This window comes from the organism of the source record quoted next, unplaced genomic scaffold (genome assembly GCF_019419815.1).
Source record: "Pyrus x bretschneideri cultivar Hongxiangsu unplaced genomic scaffold, Pyrus_bretschneideri_v1 Contig22, whole genome shotgun sequence".
Taxonomy (NCBI): domain Eukaryota; kingdom Viridiplantae; phylum Streptophyta; class Magnoliopsida; order Rosales; family Rosaceae; genus Pyrus; species Pyrus x bretschneideri.
Window position 1 is genome coordinate 3,315,188 of NW_025999524.1, and position 16,975 is coordinate 3,332,162.

The 16,975-nt window shown below is 35.8% G+C and overlaps 2 protein-coding genes and 1 pseudogene across 2 annotated transcripts; 2 read left to right on the forward strand and 1 right to left on the reverse strand.

Annotated features, from left to right (window-relative positions):
* Positions 1 to 152: 152 nt before the first annotated feature.
* Positions 153 to 2,730, forward strand: LOC125477696 (D-aminoacyl-tRNA deacylase-like). Its single transcript, XM_048585104.1, has 7 exons — positions 153 to 699; positions 815 to 878; positions 1,242 to 1,294; positions 1,474 to 1,529; positions 1,628 to 1,702; positions 2,135 to 2,332; positions 2,533 to 2,730. The coding sequence occupies exons 1-7, from the start codon at positions 265 to 267 to the stop codon at positions 2,618 to 2,620; spliced, it is 969 nt and encodes a 322-aa protein (XP_048441061.1). The 5' UTR covers positions 153 to 264; the 3' UTR covers positions 2,621 to 2,730.
* Positions 2,731 to 3,835: 1,105 nt separating this feature from the next.
* LOC125477535 (cytosolic sulfotransferase 12-like) lies at positions 3,836 to 5,366 on the reverse strand. The gene has a single exon (XM_048584714.1). It carries the CDS (start codon positions 5,138 to 5,140, stop codon positions 4,142 to 4,144), a length of 999 nt encoding a protein of 332 aa, XP_048440671.1. The 5' UTR covers positions 5,141 to 5,366; the 3' UTR covers positions 3,836 to 4,141.
* A 3,608-nt stretch (positions 5,367 to 8,974) lies between these two features.
* LOC125477738 lies at positions 8,975 to 11,382 on the forward strand (annotated as a pseudogene).
* The last annotated feature ends 5,593 nt before the right edge of the window (positions 11,383 to 16,975 follow it).

A 16,975-nucleotide genomic window follows, 5' to 3' on the forward strand; every position in this document is an offset into this window, starting at 1 on the left:
TCCACAACTCACAGTAAAACGAATAAATTTTAAGTTCAAAAAGTGATGATTTTTGAGTTACATATGCAAAGTGAGATCAAAATCAAGCTACAAGAGACGTAGTTGTTTTTATCTTGTCTACTTGAATCTTTTCAAAATCTCCTCAACCCGACGTCGTTTAAGGCCATCTCTCGCTTCATTGCCAGTCGCGGCAAAACAGTAAACAAAAGCATCTTTCCCCTCCGCAACGCTGCTAGCTGCACAGCCACAGAAACGACAAAGGAGATGGTGACGCTGATCGTGGCGACGACGACCGACCCGGCCTCCATCAACCCGGCCAATGCCGTCCTAGCCATGCCCGGGTGGGACCCCTCCCCTTCCTGTTTACAGGACATGAAGGGGTTTGCTAATGGAGGAGGAGGAGTGAGGGTTTTGCTACACAGCAGGGGAATTGTGGAAGAAGACGACTTGGACAGGCGGTGGGAGGAGGCCACCGGGGAGCGAGTCGACGAGGTGATATTCCTGAGCAAACACACCGCCGTCTCCAACCGGCCGGCACTGACCGTACACCCGATCGGAATTCCTCATCTGCGTGAAGGCGAGGCTGGGCCGCAAGGCGGGAAGCCGGGTTGGGCTGCGCCGCCGAGCCCCCGCATTGGACCCTGGCTCAGGCACCTGAAGAAGCTTGCCCAAGCCCACAACTTGGTTCCTGAGTTCGAGGTTTCTTTCTCACTCTCTTGATCTCCTTTTTTAATGCTCGTCATCTGTTTGTGTAAATGTGTGCGTGTGAGTCTGTGTGTTCATATTTTATACTGTTGTGTGTGTTTGAATGTAGATTACATTGGAGGGTACGCATCATGGACCGGTAACGCATACGCCCACTATGTTCTTAGAGATTGGTGAGTTTTTGATGAACCCCATTGCTCTTATGCTTTTCATTCTGGAACTACATTGCATGATGCTATTTGTTCTTTTTTTTGGAAGGGAAAATTATACATATTTCCATTGCACGGCATGAATTTTTACTTTCCTCCAATGCGTTTTTAGTAATCTTATGAACATCTTTTTTTATACCTTTTGATGATCAGTTCGTGGAATTGATTTATTTCGTTCAAAGGGTAAAGTTTACTGCTTCTGCTATTTCTAGTGTTTGTGTTGTAACTGCTCGGTCTGAAGTTTCGGTATATGACGTGGTTTTTCGTATTTTATCTGCACTTGAGGGTTTCTTTGTTTTTTTGATTTGTTCCTTCTGGTTGATATAGGCAGTACAGATGAGTACTGGAAGAGGCAGGATGCAGCACAAGTTATTGCTCTAGTTAAGTAGACAGTTAACAATTTGAATCATTTGAGCAAGAGTCATTGATACATCCTACTGTTGAATAAATACTTTCCCTCTTTGTAATGTTTCTACTTTCTAGTTTTCCCTGATCTTTAAAAATATAATAGAATAAACAACTCATGAGAGTAAATTGGTGGCAATTTCTGTTCTTGCAGTTGGTTTGGGAAGGACTTGGGCTTGGAGGAGGAGCTGCTGTTGGAAACTGGAACGGGTATATTGATTTTCATGAAAAGCTCATGTCTTTGTTTGCAATTTTAACCAAAGTTTGATGCTTCTCTAACTTCATTTTCTATATTATTGGCGATCTAGGGAGAAGGATAAGAATAAAGTTCTTCTTGGATTAGGTGGTGGACATTATGCTCCTCGGCATATGGATATAGTCCTGTAAGTTATAGCATTTTACAGTTTGCTCATATCCAGCTTTATTCTTTGTTTCCTTCTTTTGCGGTTTGATGCATCACTTATTAATTGTGAACTGAACCTCATCATTTTGATTGATTGTGTTGAAGTAAATAGGTAACTAATCTGCTAAAAACAAATGGGATTACCAGACTATAGATGGCACGTTCTTCATCTCTCTCTTCCCCACCCCCTTTTTTTTCTCCTTCCCTCTTCTCGCTTCCCCTTTCATCTCTTTGAAATTTGTATGCGTTGTATTTACCTTTTTTCACATGTGAAAGTCACTTATTCTGTGAATATCTTATACTAGTCTGATTGCTGTCTGGATTTAATATGTAATATAGAAATATTTATGATAGTTATAGTGAAGAGATTTGGTTTACTCCGTGAACATAGTCCCGTTCTTTGCAAGTACAGGAAAGACGGGGTGTGGGTAGGCCATCTACTTTCGGGTTATTCCTTGCCGATGGAAGATCCAAATCAGTCCAAAGCAGGAACAAATGCAAAAGATACGAAAGACATTGGTGGAACCTGGAAACACTCAATCAAAGCAGCATTTGAGGCTACCCAGTCGGCTTTCCCTGGTGGGGAAGTTATAGCTCATCTTGATCAAAAGTAAGTTAGGTCTTTGTTAATACGTGACTTGCATATCAAACATTTTTAGGTCCCAAAAGATGTAATCTGAAACACAAGAAGGTTGAAAGCTACAACTCTTAGGCAAGCCGACGTTTGTTGATTGCATGAGAGATTTTGTTTTCGCTTGCATAAGTATTATTGAAAGGTTATCTTATACAACTTTTGATTGTTGATTGCAGGAGTTTCAAAAGTTGGCAAAAGAACGCTATAACGGCTTTCTTAGGCGAGCAGAACATCAAAATTGGCAAACCCAACGATTTCTACTAGATTCGATGAATTGCTTTGCATATGTAGTTTGATTTTTAACGATTTCTACTAAAACTTGGATGAAACGGCAAGCAAATATGAATTATAAATGAAATACATATTTTTCCAAATCAGTTTGTCATTGTGATGGAATGTTGGATCTGAGGCTTGAGTTGAGCCCACAAAAAATGCTTGGGCTTCTGGGCTTCATCATAAAAGGCATGGGCCGCCTTGCGCTGGAAACAATAAGAATACGGAGGAGTCCTGCGGCCGGACTGAGCTAAAAATTATTGAAAATTATGGAGACCCAATTAATGTGGTCTTCACTTCTCGTCTTTATTCTATCAAGTTTTCTTCGGCTTTAATTGCTTACTCCATACCTCATATTCGGGATTTTTGGGTTTGTGCAATGTTTTAGTTCTCTCTATTGAATTTAAAGCCTTTCAGTTTTTATGCGTATTACTCCAATGTCTAATGCATAGAGTTCAAATTGCCTATGCATGTGAGAGGTCCTCCAACATATGAAATTATAGCTCCGCTATTGAAAGTTGTAACATAAACATGCAAGAAAAGGCATGCAAACTAAAAACTTAAAACTATGTTAAGTTGTTTCAGTTATCCTATGTTTTATCATTTTATTCAGTTATCCTAATATTCAAGACTATATTATATACCCATATGGTCCATATTCTAAAGCATCAACTCGAATTAATTATCACAGTTTTAAGCATCGAAACAGATCTGATGCAAATAAAAAAGAAAGAGCCTAAGGGAGCCTCTCACTCCTTCGATACTTTCAAAGCGTGATTATTGCCTTTTTTTGTAGTGATCAAACTTTCCTAGGAAGGTGGAAGTAGTGGTAATTTTAGTCATTAGAGTTGGATTACTGATTTGCAGAGAGGATGACAAAAAATATTAAGCACTAGTTTATCATTACTTATATGGAATTAATAATTCAATTTCTCATTCGTGACTTATTCCAACGTTTATTAAACATGAGTACCGAGATTAGTATAATTCCAGATTTCTCCTATGCTACACATGGAAAAAATAGAGATGAGTTACTACTAGGTAACTAGTTGATATGCGATACGTCAAGGTTTATTAATACTAAGGAACTAGTTGATCCCATACACTTCCTTTCTTTCTCTTCCTCATTAATGACTTCTCGGCCCCAAATAAACAAAGATGTCATAAGCAGCAATAAGCAAACCCTAGAACCTTTTTTTTTTTCTGTCACAAGGTGACGTTTTATTACCAACACACCACATATATAAGAGTGGAGGCCTTAAAAACACATAAAGCACACAACAACATTGGCACCTCCAAAACAACTACAAACGAAAAGCCCAACCTAAAAGATGAGCTCTAAACAGAAAAACACACAAAGAAACCCTCACACACAGATAATGGGTTGCCGCCGACCTTGGCTATGGCTAGAGTGACAAAACGATTTACCAAAATTTGAAAAACTCGCTCACAAGGAGAAGAACTCTCACACACAGATAAAGACTCACACAGAGAGAAAAAAAGATGCAAACCCTAGAACTTTAGCCCGGAACCATGCAACTGCTCTTGAGTAATGGAGTCTAGTTTTTTCACCATCTCAGTGGTCAAATAATTCGTCCAATCTCCAACTTCACCTTTCCTAAAGAATGCACTATTCTCCAAACCGGCCGGCAATTTCCCACTTTTATTCACAACCAAATTGCTTAAATTGTCAAAACTACACAACCTTAAGATACCGTCCACAATTCCATGCGTCTCTTCTTCCGGGGAAAATGGGCACCCCAAGAACTCGGCCAGCCTCCTCAGTTGAAGAGCGGGCTCTTGTTTCATTTCCTCAAACTTGATGAAAAATGCAGTTTCAGGCCTCTTTAAGCTCTCCTTCCAAAACCCTAGTACATGATCCCAAAAGGGTCCGAACGAACTCACTCCCCGGCAGAACTTATCGAACGCTTCGTGAAGTGACATGGTTCCACTACCCACGGGTCTCAGTTTGTTCACGAAGTGCCAAAGTGAAACAAAAGCATCTTTAGGATCTCTACACAAGTAAACAACTTTGCAACCGGAATGTTTGACAGAATCCGGCAGAGAAACATACGGTAAATGAGTCGAAAAGAGCCTCGGAGGGGCCAGGGAGGAGAGGTCAGGAAGTACGTGTTTGTCAGTGTAGACATCTAACTCCAAACAGGGCACAAGAACATGAGGGTTTTCTGTGAGCAAAGGGTGTCGCCGAAGGTCCAGATAGTGCGCTCGTTTCACTAGGGCAAACAAAATTGCCTTGAGCCAAGTCGTGCCTGATTTGGGAGTGGTAACGAGAATGATATCAGATTCTAGGGCTCGAAAGTGTTTCTGGCATGCCAAAACTCCCTGCATGTGCGCAGTTGCCTGCCAAAAACCTTGGTACTTGTGAAGGCTATTTCCAATCCAACCTCTTTCTGTAGGTAGAGAGGATATAAGGTCTTTGTCTTCTTGGCTAGGTTCATTTTCTTGCAAGTATCGGGGAACAACAGGAGGAGGAGGTTGAGGTGTTTTCATGGTATATTCAGAATAGGAAAGGCGCAGAAGAGGGGTGTTAAAGGTCGTGGCTGTTTTTTTCAAGGGTTAACTAGCATATATAGTTTGATCCAACATACAGTACTCAACCAGCCACAACATAATCTCCTGGCTCAAATTTTCCAACCACAAAATATTATAAAAGAAAAAAAAAAAAGGACATCGCATGTGCATATAATGATATAAGGAGTTGGGATACTCTTCTTATTATCAATGAATGTTATGATAGAATCTCAACTTCTTTCAAAATCTACCTAACGTAACATGAGCAGTATTAATTTAAAGAAATTCTAAAGGATTAATATGATTGAAATGATTTGATTTATGTGATTAATCTTGCCATCTTGGCACGGTATTCATCACTAAACCTGGGGCACATGCATGGTTGAAGACCGGAGGAGCAGCTAGAGTGTAGGATATCAGTTATTTTGTTACATGAATTCACAAATACGCACTGACGGGATCAAAGCACCGACGATGTCGTTCCACATCAATGGGTTTAATTAGCCCAAACAGTACAAGTTGGTGTTGAGAGCATGTAATTTCCCATGCATGCCAATTTGTTATCACCCAACTCATGAATGGTTTATGTTAAACTAGCATTCATTGCTCTTAAATGTTTTTTTTATTGAAGGAGAATGACTTATATGACATGAGTATTACCACTATTATAATGTTTCATGTCAATTTATGTTCTTAATTATATTATTAGCACAAGACTTTACAATAACAATATATTCGTGCTATGTAAATTGTTATATATTCTTTTGCCGCCCACCCTGACCACAATCAGATGGCACATCTTTTCATTAGAGACTTTAGTTTATTTAATGAATGTTATTAAAAAAAACCGTAAATTGATTACTTTATTTAGTTTATTTACTGCATACGTTTGACATAAGACATTTTGCCAATAATCGAAGAGATTGCATGTAATCATTTCAATCGAAAAGCTAATTTGCTAATAATTGAAGATATTGGATGGAATCATATCTATTAAAAATTAAAAACCTAATTTCAATGGGAGTAAATTGTAGAAATGGTTCCTCAACTTTAATAAAATTGGAGTAATGGTCTCTCAACTAAAATTTTATTACCATTGGTCCCTAAGCTTATCAATACGTGTAGCTATGGTCATTTTTGTTAACTCCGTCAGAATTTTGTCAAAATGAGTTTTAGTTGAGGGACCATTGCTCCAATTGAGTTAAAGTTAAGGGACCTATTTATATAATTTTTCTTATTTGATTTTCCATATTTGCCCCTTGATTTAGCCTTACGTGCATAATACATGACTCATTTTGACGAAAGTTCTAACGGAATTGACAAAAATGACCATAGCTGCACGTTTTGATGACTTGAACAACCAATGGTAATGGATTTTTAGTTAAGGGATCATTGCTCCAATTAGGTTAAAGTTGAAGGAGCATTGCTCCAATTTACTCTTTCAGTGGCAGAGTTGGTGTTCTACTTTCAAAATTTATTGATTTAAGTATAATACGTTGAGTAATGCTAAGAAAACTAAATTTGTAAACAAAATTTTGGAAACTAAAGAACATGGAAGTTGATGATTAGTTAATTACTTGGGTGGCGTTGATAAAAATGTACTCATTCCTATTAGTGACACATCATTTAGTTTGTAAATTTTATCTCTAAATTTAGTCTCTCTAACATTACCATTTTTGTTTCTTCAACATCAAACAAATAACTTATAAGAAATTACCAAGAAAGGCAAATCCTACGCTCTCATGTGAACCTCGTGTAGGGCAATACGTCATTGGATCAAGCTGCACATAACATTCTTTAATATATATATATATATATATATATATATATATATATATATATTTATTTATATAAATGATAGGTATTAGGTACATGTAAACGCAAAATATTATATATATATATATACATATTTATTTATTTATATATATATATATATATGTGATAGGTACACAATATGTATATATATATATTATTTATTTATTTATTTATATAAGTGATATGTACACGTAAACGTAAAATATTAATGTGATAAGGGTCGATGGTCCTACATGTTTGATTCCAAATCTTTTTGCCTATTTGGTATCATCCAACTCGATGAATAGTTTATGTTAAACTATTGGAGGAGAATTGAATTTTATGGTATGTGTATTACAACTATTATGGTGTTTCATATTAGCTTATGTTCTTATATTATTAGCACGAGATATTACAGTTACAATGTATTCGTACTATGTAAGTTGTTATGCATTTTTTTTGTCGAAGTTTGAGGTATCCCTTACCTTGAAGGGTAAGACTAGTCTCGGGTGTGGCATGGAAAGGCTAAAGGCATTTCAATCCGCCCTGAGAACAGCTCCAGCATGTGCTGGAGCCCGAGGGACAGGCGAGGGAACAGGGCCAGAGAGCCCGAGCAATCAACCCCAGTGTGTGCTGACGAGGGAGCCCAAGCAGGCCCGTGAAGAGTTGCTAGCCCGAGAGCCCGGAGTGAGTTTAATGCAAGGCTGACGTCAACCATGTTTTTTCTTCTATTTTGCCTTAGTCGCTGGAGCCCACATGCGAAGTTGCATCAGTGACCGTTGGAGGCCACGTGGCACCTTGGCGTCCGTTGGATCTCAACGGTTATTTGTTTTATACCGTTGGATTTCCAACGGTAATAATAATTTTAAAACCTTATTTAATTGCAACCATTGGATCTGAGATCAACGGTCCACGTTATTCACCTTTATAAATTAAAAAATAATAATTTAAAAATCAGAAATCTTACCGTTGTGCCATGTGGCACAATTTGGAGTGTTGGAAATCAAATTTTTTTTTAATCCAACAGCAGAGATTAATTAGGTAAAAAAAAAAAATTTAAATGTAAAAAAAAATTAGAAAAAAAAAAAAAAAAAGATGATTTTACTTTTCTATAAATACCTTCTCATTATCTTCTACCTTACACCACAATTTCATATTTTCTCAACTACTTTCAACCACATTCCTATCTTTCTCTCAAAGTTTCAATCCAATTTTTTTCCAACAAAATGACTCATGATGCAGGTACGAATTGGACACTTCTTGAAGATGTTGCGTTGTGTACTAGCTGGGTTGAAGTTACTCATGATTCATTTACGGGTAATGAGATGCAGTTGCGAGAAATGTGGAGTCTTATTCGTACCAATTATCTTCAGAAAATGGGTGGGAAAAAACCAAAGAATCGATGTCTAGTCGTTGGAAATTACTTAGCCAAAAGTTTAGTAGTAATCTTCGAAGTGGGGAAAATTTAGCGGATCAGGTAACAATATATTATTTATTTGTTTGTCTTATTTATTTGTTAGCTACTTTGATTATAATTATTTGTTTGTATTATTTATTTGTTACCTACTTTCATTATAATTATTTGTTTGTATTATTTATTTGTTACCTACTTTTATTATAATTATTTCTTCTCCAGCATTGTGTAGGAACTTCAAGTACAAGCTTGGTATAATGCCAAAACCAAAAGCAAAAACAAATCATTCAACCGATGGGAATGTTGGAATATTGTCAAAGATTGTCCTGAATTCAGAGTTGTGCATGTTGGTCCAGAAGTTTTCATGAACAACACTCCTCTACACTCTACACCGGATCATTCAACCGGTGGGCATGTTCATGAAGATGACGCAAAAGAAGTGCCCGAGACGCCCCCCCCCGGAACAAGCGTCGAGGTTGACCCGTTATCCAATTAGGCCTCAAGGTAAGAAGGTTTCAAAGAGAAAAGGGAGTGCTTCCAAGAATGATTATGCAAAGTATATGGAAGAACTTGCTCGCCAAGGTGAATTGACTTTGCCGCGGGAAATGGCGAAATTTGAGGCTGATAAGGCTACAGAGGAGGCAAAAGTTGCAGCTGTTGAGAGAGAATTTCAAGCTAATGAGAGAGAAAAAGAGCTACTTAAGCAAGAAAGAGAACAGGTTAGAGAAGAAAGAATGGCTCGACAAGATCATGACATTATGAACACGCCTTTAGAAAGGAAGTCTCTAAATTCTAAATATTTCTGGAAGTCGAAGAAAGCGGACGTGGTGCAAAGGAGGCGTGCAAGAGAAGCGAGAGTAAGAGGAGATGGTCCTAGCATGACAAGAGAAGATCATCCTAGCATCACAAATTGGTTAGGTGATGATGAATAAAGTACTTTGGGTTGTACTTTATTATTTATTGAATAGAGTATTTTATGTTGTTTCCAATTTATTGAATTTAGTACTTTATTTAAAGTGAGAGTAAATTTATTTAATTTGATAATTTATTTATACTAAGAGAATCTTTATTCAAATGACATAAACACACCAAATAATACGAGATCTTTATTCGATCTCCGCTTTTAATGCTCGTCATTTGTTTGTGTAAGTGTGTGTGTGTGAGAGTCTGTGTGTTCATATTTTATACTGTTGTGTATGTTTGAATGTAGATTACGTTGGAGGGTACGCATCATGGACCGGTAACGAATACGCCTACTATGTTCTTAGAGATTGATGAGTTTTTGATGAACCCCATTGCTCTTATGCTTTTCATTCTGGAATTACTATTTGTTCTTTTTGTTGGAAGGGAAAATTATACATATTTCCATTGCGCGGCATGAATTTTTACTTTCCTCCAATGCGTTTTTAGTAATCTTATGAACATCTTTTTACTTTATGATCAGTTCGTGGAATTGATTTATTTCGTTCAAAGGGTAAAGTTAACTGCTTCTGCTATTTCTAGTGTTTGTGTTGTAACTGCTCGGTCTGAAGTTTCGGTATATGACATGGTTTTTCGTATTTTATATGCACTTGAGGGTTTCTTTGTTTTTTTTATTTGTTCCTTCTGGTTGATATAGGCAATACAGATGAGTACTGGAAGAGGCAGGATGCAGCACAAGTTATTGCTCTAGTTAAGTAGACAGTTAACAATTTCAATCATTTGAGCAAGAGTCATTGATACGTCCTACTGTTGAATAAATACTTTCCTCTTCGTAATGGTTCTAGTTTTCCCTGATCTTTAAAAAAATAAGAGAATAAACAACTCATGAGAGTAAATTGGTGGCAATTTCTGTTCTTGCAGTTGGTTTGGGAAGGACTTGGGCTTGGAGGAGGAGCTGCTGTTGGAAACTGGAACGGGTATATTGATTTTCATGAAAAGCTCATGTCTTTGTTTGCAATTTTAACCAAAGTTTGATGCTTCTCTAATTTCATTTTCTATATTATTGGCGATCTAGGGAGAAGGATAAGAATAAAGTTCTTCTTGGATTAGGTGGTGGACATTATGCTCCTCGGCATATGGATATAGTCCTGTAAGTTATAGCATTTTACAGTTTGCTCATATCCAGCTTTATTATTTGTTTCCTTCTTTTGCTGTTTGATGCATCACTTATTAACTGTGAACTGAACCTCATCATTTTGATTGATTGTGTTGAAGTAAATAGGTAAATAAGTCTGCTAAAAACAAATGGGATTACCAGACTATAGATGGCAACTTTCTTCATCTCTCTCTCTCTCTCTCTCTCTCTCTCTCTCTCTCTCCCCCCCCCCTTCCCTCCCTCTTCTCGCTTTCCCCTTTCATCTCTTTGAAATTTGCATGCATTGCATTAACCTTTTTTCACATGTGAAAGTCACTTATTCTGTGAATATCTTGTACTAGTCTGATTGCTGTCTGGATTTAGTATGTAATATAGAAATATTTATTGATGATAGATATAGTGAATAGTTTGGTTTACTACGTGAACATAGTCCCATTCTTTGCAAGTACAGGAAAGACGGGGTGTGGGTAGGCCATCTACTTTCGGGTTATTCCTTGCCGAGGGAAGATCCAAATCAGTCCAAAGCAGGAACAAATGCAAAAGATACGAAAGACATTGGTGGAACTTGGAAACACGCAATCAAAGCAGCATTTGAGGCTACCCAGTCGGCTTTCCCTGGTGGGGAAGTTATAGCTCATCTTGATCAAAAGTAAGTTAGGTCTTTGTTAATACGTGACTTGCATATCAAACATTTTTAGGTCCCAAAAGATGTAATCTGAAACACAAGAAGGTTGAAAGCCACAACTCTTAGACAAGCCGACGTTTGTTGGTTGCATGAGAGATTTTGTTTTCGCTTGCATAAGTATTATTGAAAAGTCATCTTATACAACTTTTGATTGTTGATTGCAGGAGTTTCAAAAGCTGGCAAAAGAACGCTATACGGCTTTCTTAGGTGAGCAGAACATCCAAATTGGCAAACCCAATGATTTCTACTAGATTCGATGAATTGCTTTGCATATATAGTGTGATTTTTAACGATTTCTACTTAAACTTGGATGAAGCAGCAAAGCAAATATGAATTATAAATGAAATACATATTTTTCCAAATCAGCTTGTCATTGTGATGTAATGTTGGATCTGAGGCTTGAGTTGAGCCCACGAAAAATGCTGGGGCTTCTGGGCTTCATCATAAAAGACATGGGCCGCCTTGCGCTGGAAACAATAACAATGTGGAGGAGTCCTGCGGCCGGACTGAGGTAAAAATTATTGAAAATTATGGAGACCCAATGTGAGAAAAAATTAAAGAGCAAAGCACTTGGCTTTGGCTTTCGGAAGAGTTACTTACAACGGGATGCCACTATGGGGCGATTTAAGTCAATTAAGTACTGACTAGCAGTATTCTTTTTCATTTGTAAGTGGGAGGTTTTAGGTTCTATTCTTACCAAAGATGAATTTAAACCATGTTTTTATGGCTAGTCCAATGTGAGGTTTAGTCCGCCACCCCTTTAGTGTAGATATTATCGTTTATTAAAAATAAAAAAGTACTGATATGCGTTTTAATTTCAAGACATAGCAGCGCCTAAGTTTTTAAATACCGTCACAATGACACACTCAATGCATAGAAGTTCTATCGAATCGTCTCATCTTTGAGACACTAAAATATAGTGAAATAAAAGTAGCATTTGGCCTTTGTGAATAAACCTTTCCTTGCTCTGAAGTGCTGAATTAGTCTCCGTCAGTGTATTTTCTCATTGATTACGTGATTAAGTTTCTCTGAGCTGACAATTAGTAATTATTAATGACAATTGCCGAAAGCATGCATGAACCACCACACTAAAATTAGGGTTCGTCATGTCTTACATAGACAGTCTTTCTTTGGGTGGGGGTCCAATTTAAAGTTTGAGCTACAAGTTTTTTATTTTATTTTTCTCTTTATCCCTTTTCTCTTTAGACGATAGTGATGATAATGATGGAGTGAGTTTGACAAATTATTTGAGTTGTCACCTTAATAATGATTAAGCTCTCGTTTAACGATAATTTCGTGTTAGTTTTCATTTGGAGATAAAAAGAAGAGGGAAGGAAGGATGGTGGTATACATTTCAATGGTGGAACCACCAAGGGACCACCAGAATGGTTCTTAGCCAACCTTGCCTTTTTTTTTTTTCTTGGTAATATAATCAGTCTAGTACCCTTAATATTTAAGTGTGTTATAAATTGAAACTCTTTTCAGTTCTGGGTCAGACCTCATTTTTCTCTCTATCCCTCTTATTAAGGTGCAGTCTTCACTTCTCATCTTGATTCTATCAAGTTTTCTTTGGCTTTAATTGCTTACTCTATACCTTATGTTCGGGTTTTTTAGGTTTGTGCAATGTTTTAGTTTTCTCTATTGAATTTAAGGTCTTTCAATTTTTATGCGTATTACTCCAATGTCTCATGTATATAGTTCAAATTACCTATGCATGTGAGAGGTACTCTGACACATGAAATTATAGCTCTGTCACTGAAAATTGTAAAATAAACGTAAAAGAAAAGGCATGCAAACTAAAAACTATGTTACGTTGTTTCCATTCATTCTTCCCTCCTTTCACCCTCCAAGCACACAAAAAAATACAAAAACAAAAAACAAAACAAAAAGTAATTATTCAACAAGCCCGAAATTAGTTAGAAGATGCAACGAACTACGTATATAATATCGAACACTTTTGACAATTTCTTATCTGTAAGTTTCCACCAAGTTTTTGCTTCTAATAGCAGAATGCCAAGTGTCAATTTTTTTTAATCATGCATGTTGTACGTCAACTTTTTTTGAATCATGCATATTTAGAGAAAAAATAATCATGCATATTTGACGATAAATGTTAAAGAGATTTTTTTAATAATGTAATTTTTTGTGGACTCTTTATCACCTTATATTTTTTGCACAATATTTCATAATATTGACAAAATAATTAACATTAAACTGTGAGGCAATAGAAAATCCACGAAGAGTTTCAATTTGAAACATTTCCCTTAGCATTTATCTTAAAGTGAAAATGAAGTTCAAACTTCAAATTATTATGTCAAGTTCAACACGCAAGGACAGAGAGATGAACAAACTAAGTTTTTAAGTACTCTCCAATTATTAGAAAGAGAAATATAAACCAGAAATGCAAGAGCGCAATCCAATGCCAGCACAGATCGCCCAGATATCCGCAGCTCCTGGTCATTGCTTTCCCTAGTTTCGGTCACGAAGGAGAAAGTCAACAATCCAAGGGCCAAGCCTACCCTTTTCTCAATTCGTTGGCAACACCTCCACCATTGGATCAAGCTGCACATGACATTCTTTCATATATGTAGTAAACATAAAATATTTATGCGATAAGGGTTGACGGTCGTACATGTGTGACTTTAAAATTTCCTGTCCCTTGGGTACCAGGTGACAACCTATTTGTCTTAATTAATAAATCCAACAGCATGGAATTAAGCTTGAAGGGAGAGGCGCCGCGGGCGGCGGCCCGGGGCGGGGGGGGCCCGTAATGGTCACTCTCATCCATGTCGTATCGACCGACCAGGTCACTTTCACATTTGTAGGGGTTATATTCTGGAGGAGACATAGAAACACAACAAAATTGTTATTGTTTTCTGGCTTATAAGCTTTTTTAACCTAATTCGTGATTTTGGTTTTTCAATTTGAAAATCTATCAATATCGCTCTAGAATTTAACTATCTCATATCAGTGTAATCTTTGTTGTATAAATCTGTTAAATTATTTATTAATTTGTTCACGTGGCACATAAAGAATCTGCACAACCAATATTTTGATGCCACGTCGATGATACCCAAAAGAAATCACTTTTTGAATCCATTAATGGTGGTGCTCTGTTTGGCAGTTTGGAGATTCGGCTTATAAGTGAGGCACACATTAACGATTAAAAGAAAAAAAAAAACTCTTTATTTTATTTATTAGAAAAATGATAAGAATGAGCTAGATTCTTGAATCGGGATAATATAAGAGCACTTCTAAAGGAGATTTCAAATTGTCTAAATTAGCAATAATGGTAACAAAAGACAACATTAATGTTTTCCAACCGAGAAGCCAAATCTGATGTGGCATGACATGGATTGACATCTCTCCCCCTTGATGCCAAATTTGACAGCACCTTCAATTTTTTAAATTAATTATTAAATGCTTTTTATTAATTTTTTATTGATTTAAAACATTATCCTTTTGTTTATTTTCATTCCCAATTCAAAGAAAATACATATGAATTATTATTTTATGTTTAAAATTTGACATATCGGTTGGAGAGCAAAAGTTTAAAAGATGCCAAAGTGCCACGTAAGCCTTCAAATTTAAATTTTAGGTTTAAAATTTGACATATCCTTTGAAGATGGTCTAAGGTGTTATATCACTGAAGTTATAAATCTCAGTAATAACGATTGCATGCATGCATGTAAAGTGTTTTATTATGATTATGTAGCAAGATTTGGTGGGAACTCTATGAAATTTAATGTTTGAATGGAAGAAATTAGGCACGCAATCTCGTAACAATTTAGCTGTACTTCTATGTGTATATAGTGTCAGGTTGAAGAGTAAGTTCGTACTCAAATGAGGGAATTGGTAGGTTTGTGGTCCATTAAAAATATTGAAAGATTAAACTGGAAGATGTATTTATCAATTAATTTGGTGGAATTAATTTGTTTGGGTAGCATTAATATTGTACCCATGCACTGACACTGATCAAAGTCTTTATATATAAAGTCATGTTGGTAGAGGTAATATCCATAAGTAGTTGTTTTTCTTGTAGGTGTAGGTGGTGCTATTTATACATTAATTTCTTTATTTCACATCTATTTTTTTTAATTTTCGACTGTCGGAATGAATTAATAAATTGAAAAAAAAATTAATGAACAAAAAATAATAAGGATGTGTTGAGAGGTAAAAAAATATGTGTGAATAGCGCTACCCGTTCTTATTTGAATCATCTAAATGAAATTTATTTTTCCAAATTTAGGGTAAGTTTATTATTCCGTGTATAAGTACAGCTTTCCTCAAACATAATACTTAGTTCTAAAATACCTTGCCATCTTCTTCTTCAAAAACAAAACTTCAACTTGTAAATAAGGAGTCTCAAATTCTATTCCAATAGATACAAGTTCAATATATATTATGATTGGTTCATTTTTTATTGTATACCTTAACAATAATTCTCCTTTCACATATTTATTTTTACCTTTTACACACCCTTGTTAGTTTTTTGTCATTGATTTTCTCTAATTCATTCGATCTCACAGTCGAAAATTAAGAAGAGTGTAAGAAGTAAAAATCAGCGTGCGATAGCACTAGCTTTCTAATTATGTAAAAGAAAGGCTCGTTTGATAATTTTTTGGTTTTATAATTCACGTTTTGTGCTTCAAATGTGAAGAAAAGCGTCATTTAGAGTCCTACTTACATAGTATATGGCATGGAGAAGCTTCTTCCAAAAACAGCCCCTATTACATATTCACTTTCATCGCACATGACAGAGAGTGAGAAAGAAAATAGATAAAAACAAATTAGTGAAAACAACTTAAATTACATTAACTTGTCTAACCATTAAAATATTAAAGTCGTGGATGTTAAGCTTGGACGAAAAATGTTGATAGTGATTGTAACTTTTAAAGAATGTAATCATACTATATTTGCATGGTCAGTTGCGTGCCATGATCCGTTATGCCAATAACTCCAATAACTAGTATTGTTAAAAATAAAATTAAAAATTTAAGAGAATTCCCAGTCAATTTCACTCTGAAGTTTGTCTTGTTTATAAATTAATCGATTGATTACGAAGAAGTATTGGCAAATGGGAAATAACCCAGTTTCTTGCAAACATGTAAAGTTCTTTCTTTCCTCGATGTGGATTGATTTTCACAACACACTCCTCACGTATGTTGAAGATGAATACTACATTGATGGGAGGAGGAACCTTATATGAACTTATAACTTAGTTGGCTACTTGTTATATGGTCAATTGGTTTTATGGTGGGACCTTAACTTTCTTTGTGGTATCAGAGCAAAACTGTCCCACGTGTGAAGTCAAAACATCTACACGCATGCCATGTCACCAATAGATATATATATATATATATAATAAAAACTATGTGAGATATATATTATATACATAAACTTAATAGTCATGGTGAATATGTTGTTCATGAAGGTATAGCAAGCTTCAAAAGCTATTGACTCCTATTTTAGTCTTGTGATTTGTTTTCGTTGAATGGTGACTGAACTCTCCAGCCTCCAGCTGCCACCAGCAGAGATTTTTATTGGGAGAAATTAGGTTCTCATTCTTCCTTTTACTACTCATTTAATTAAAACCTTATTCATTTTCATTTTTTGATCAAGGTCCTTGGTATTAATAACATAATTAATTATTTCAATAATAAAATATTTTTTATTTCTAATATATTCATTTAATGTTAAAAATGTTACAATTAGTATATTTATATTTATGGCTAAATTTTTTATCGTATATTTTTATTTTTAGTTTGTACCCATTTTTAATTTGCAACCCTTTTTTAATTTCTTCCAATTTTCTTTTCAGTTTTAATTTGTACCCATATATTA

Coding starts and splice junctions, on each gene's coding strand:
- LOC125477696 (XM_048585104.1), top strand. CDS start 265: ATGGTGACGCTGATCGTGGCGACGACGACCGACCCGGCCTCCATCAAC. Junction 700..814: donor ACTTGGTTCCTGAGTTCGAG/GTTTCTTTCTCA, acceptor GTTTGAATGTAG/ATTACATTGGAGGGTACGCA. Junction 1,295..1,473: donor CAGCACAAGTTATTGCTCTA/GTTAAGTAGACA, acceptor CTGTTCTTGCAG/TTGGTTTGGGAAGGACTTGG.
- LOC125477535 (XM_048584714.1), bottom strand. CDS start 5,140: ATGAAAACACCTCAACCTCCTCCTCCTGTTGTTCCCCGATACTTGCAA.